At 39.9% G+C, this 2,500-nt stretch overlaps 1 protein-coding gene across 2 annotated transcripts in view; it reads left to right on the top strand.

Annotated features, from left to right (window-relative positions):
- Positions 1-2,500, top strand: part of LOC138056368 (protein AATF-like) — a 15,875-nt gene that overhangs the window by 8,186 nt on the left and 5,189 nt on the right. For both annotated transcript variants that reach the window (XM_068902149.1, XM_068902150.1), the window contains exons 5-7: positions 1-100; positions 1,394-1,438; positions 1,547-1,657. The exon at positions 1-100 is cut by the window's left edge and continues 23 nt beyond it. In XM_068902149.1, the coding sequence (XP_068758250.1) occupies positions 1-100; positions 1,394-1,438; positions 1,547-1,657 (256 nt within the window). The remainder of the gene's footprint in view (positions 101-1,393; positions 1,439-1,546; positions 1,658-2,500) is intronic.

Below are 2,500 nucleotides of genomic sequence, written 5' to 3'. Positions count from 1 at the left end.
CATTTCTAAGCGACACGCGGCTTTCAAAACGTACAGAGATGCAACGATCGCGAAATGGAGCGAGAAAACGCGTTTAGCCACAGGAAAAATTAACAGCAAGGTACTGTAAGAGAGGCAGAGACAGAGAGAGATCTTTCACTGTCTAGTACTTAACGGTACAGCTCTGGACTTTTCTGTGTTCGTGAATAAAGCTCGTGAATGCTCAGTGTTGCTGGTGATTTCAAAAATCTGTACTGAAAGAGCTTTAGTATTCTTGTATCAGAGTACAATGGGGGACAAAAACCCTTGGGGCAGTCGACAAAAACGTTACAAAAACACGGAAAAAATATCGCTTACAGTTGTATGTCAATGGACCAGTTTCGAATTGTGCAGCAACAAAAGAACAGAGTCGAGGTTCAGGGGAATAATTAGCATTTTGTTTTGTTCAAAACAAAGGAAAATGCAAATTATTCCCCTTAACCTCGACTATGTTCTTTTGTTGCGGCACAATTCGAAACTAGGGTATTGAGCGAGGAGAACTCGTGTCGCCATAACTGGGTGGACTGTTCACTGTCCCTCCTTCCCCATCCTACAAAGCTGTTAAAAGCAAACAATTAATCAGCCACAATCTTGGACAAAATAGATGGGAAATTTGTACCCCCCCCCATCCCCCCTAAATCAAGGATGGGAAAGTGGCGCGTTTTGGCTTTTGCGCGGCTTCATCCTTGATTTGGGGGGAAGGGGGTTTGCTGTTCCATTTTATTCTGTCCAAGATTGCAGTTTGTGACATACAGCAAAGAAAATTCAATGTTTGGGGGGTGGGGATCGGTATAGGAGGGGACAATTGCATAGATTGCGTGAAATGATCTAAGAATTTTAACCAAAAAAATATGAGTGAGTTTCAAGTACCCGACTATTTCATTTAAAATTAAAATATCGACAACGAAGGAGTTTCAGTCTGGTTAACGGATAATCTTTTCTCACGGTCTCAAACTGTGTTAGACTTGTGTCTTGACGGAATGTCCCACCTAGTTTACTTCGGGTACCGTTGCATGGCTACGCATTCAACCCTCCTCGTAGGGAACTTTTTATTTTCATGGGGGAAGTCTGCGGTAAAGTAAGACAAACTTAATTGTGGGAGATTTAGAACGGTACGATTTTAACTTACGCATTTCGCATACGACTACATGTTGCTTACGCCACGACTTCACCACAAATCGTACCGTGTAAATCAGACATAGGACCTTTACGACAAACGTTCTCGAGTCGTGCCCGAGTAAAATGGTCAAAAGTCATGGCGCACAGTTAGTTAGATGCATGCGAAACTCGAAAGTGAAAACCATATCGTCGAAATCACTTTCAAAAGTAAAAAAAGCCATTAATTTTAACGATAACTTCGTTGTTTTCTTTGCAGTCTTTTAGTTCCTTTGACAGATCGGCCTTGGCTCAGATAAACCATGTAAGTGAAAAAAGGATTTTTCTTAATTAATGACGACGCCATGTCAAACGTATTTGCGTCTTAGAACGGTGTGGATTATCTGTCGTTTCCGTTTTGTTCAAATTATAGATTTTATCGGACAAAGATCGTCTCATCAAACGCACTCAAATGAAAAGATCCTCTTATAGAGTATTGGGCAAGTCAGAAGAAGACGAGAAACAAAAAGTACTGTCCAGCGAGGTTAGTAGAGATTAAAAATAGATGACAGTAAGAAGAAAAAATGACTTAAATGACACGTAAACCTAATAAAAACCATTAAGGCTTGTGAGCTTAGGTTCCCTCATATAAAACTTAAGGAGGCTCGAACCAGTTTCAACTCACTCTTTCGCTCTTATCTTATTAGGATCGGCACCACAACGTTGTACATGTATCATGTATTAGCAATATTGTGGTACCAAATGAAACACGAATTATTGCTGAACAAGATACAGTCATTATTGTGACGTAATATGTCACCGTGGCAACGGGCAAGCCCTGTAAAAACACCCTTTATTTTGTCTTTAGTTGCTTATATCTCAAAAACGAACTCGGTGACCCCCATTTTTTATTTCTGAAAAGTAATCATGAGGGCATGGTGAAACTTTCTGTTCGTTTATGAGATATGAGCAACTAAATCCAAAATATAGGGTATTTTTTCTGGCCTTTCCCGTTGCCAAGGTAACTTATTACATCACAATAATGATCACATCTTGTTTGGAAGTAATCGGTGTTTCATATCGTACCATAACATTGCTGTTACGTGATACAGTGTTGTAGCGTTGTTCGGGTTAAACAGAGAGTCTTCTAAGTGTTGAAACCCTTTCGAGCAAAAACAAAAACAAAACTGTCAAAAACAGAAAACTGTCGAATATTTGTTCTACTAAAGGGAAGGTGAAAGGAGTTTGCGTGCCTTATGTTGTAGCCGTGGATTTGGTTATTTCGCATGAATATCTTTATCCTCCTATATTCTTGATCATCACCACCATTATCGACCATCTTCTTCCTCTTCTTGTTTTTCTTCTTGCGCGTGACATCTTTCGTCCA

Source organism: Montipora capricornis, chromosome 7, assembly GCF_036669925.1.
Source record: "Montipora capricornis isolate CH-2021 chromosome 7, ASM3666992v2, whole genome shotgun sequence".
NCBI classification, from domain to species: Eukaryota; Metazoa; Cnidaria; class Anthozoa; order Scleractinia; family Acroporidae; genus Montipora; species Montipora capricornis.
Note: the sequence above shows the minus strand (reverse complement) of the source record. Positions and strands in the feature narration are given on the sequence as shown.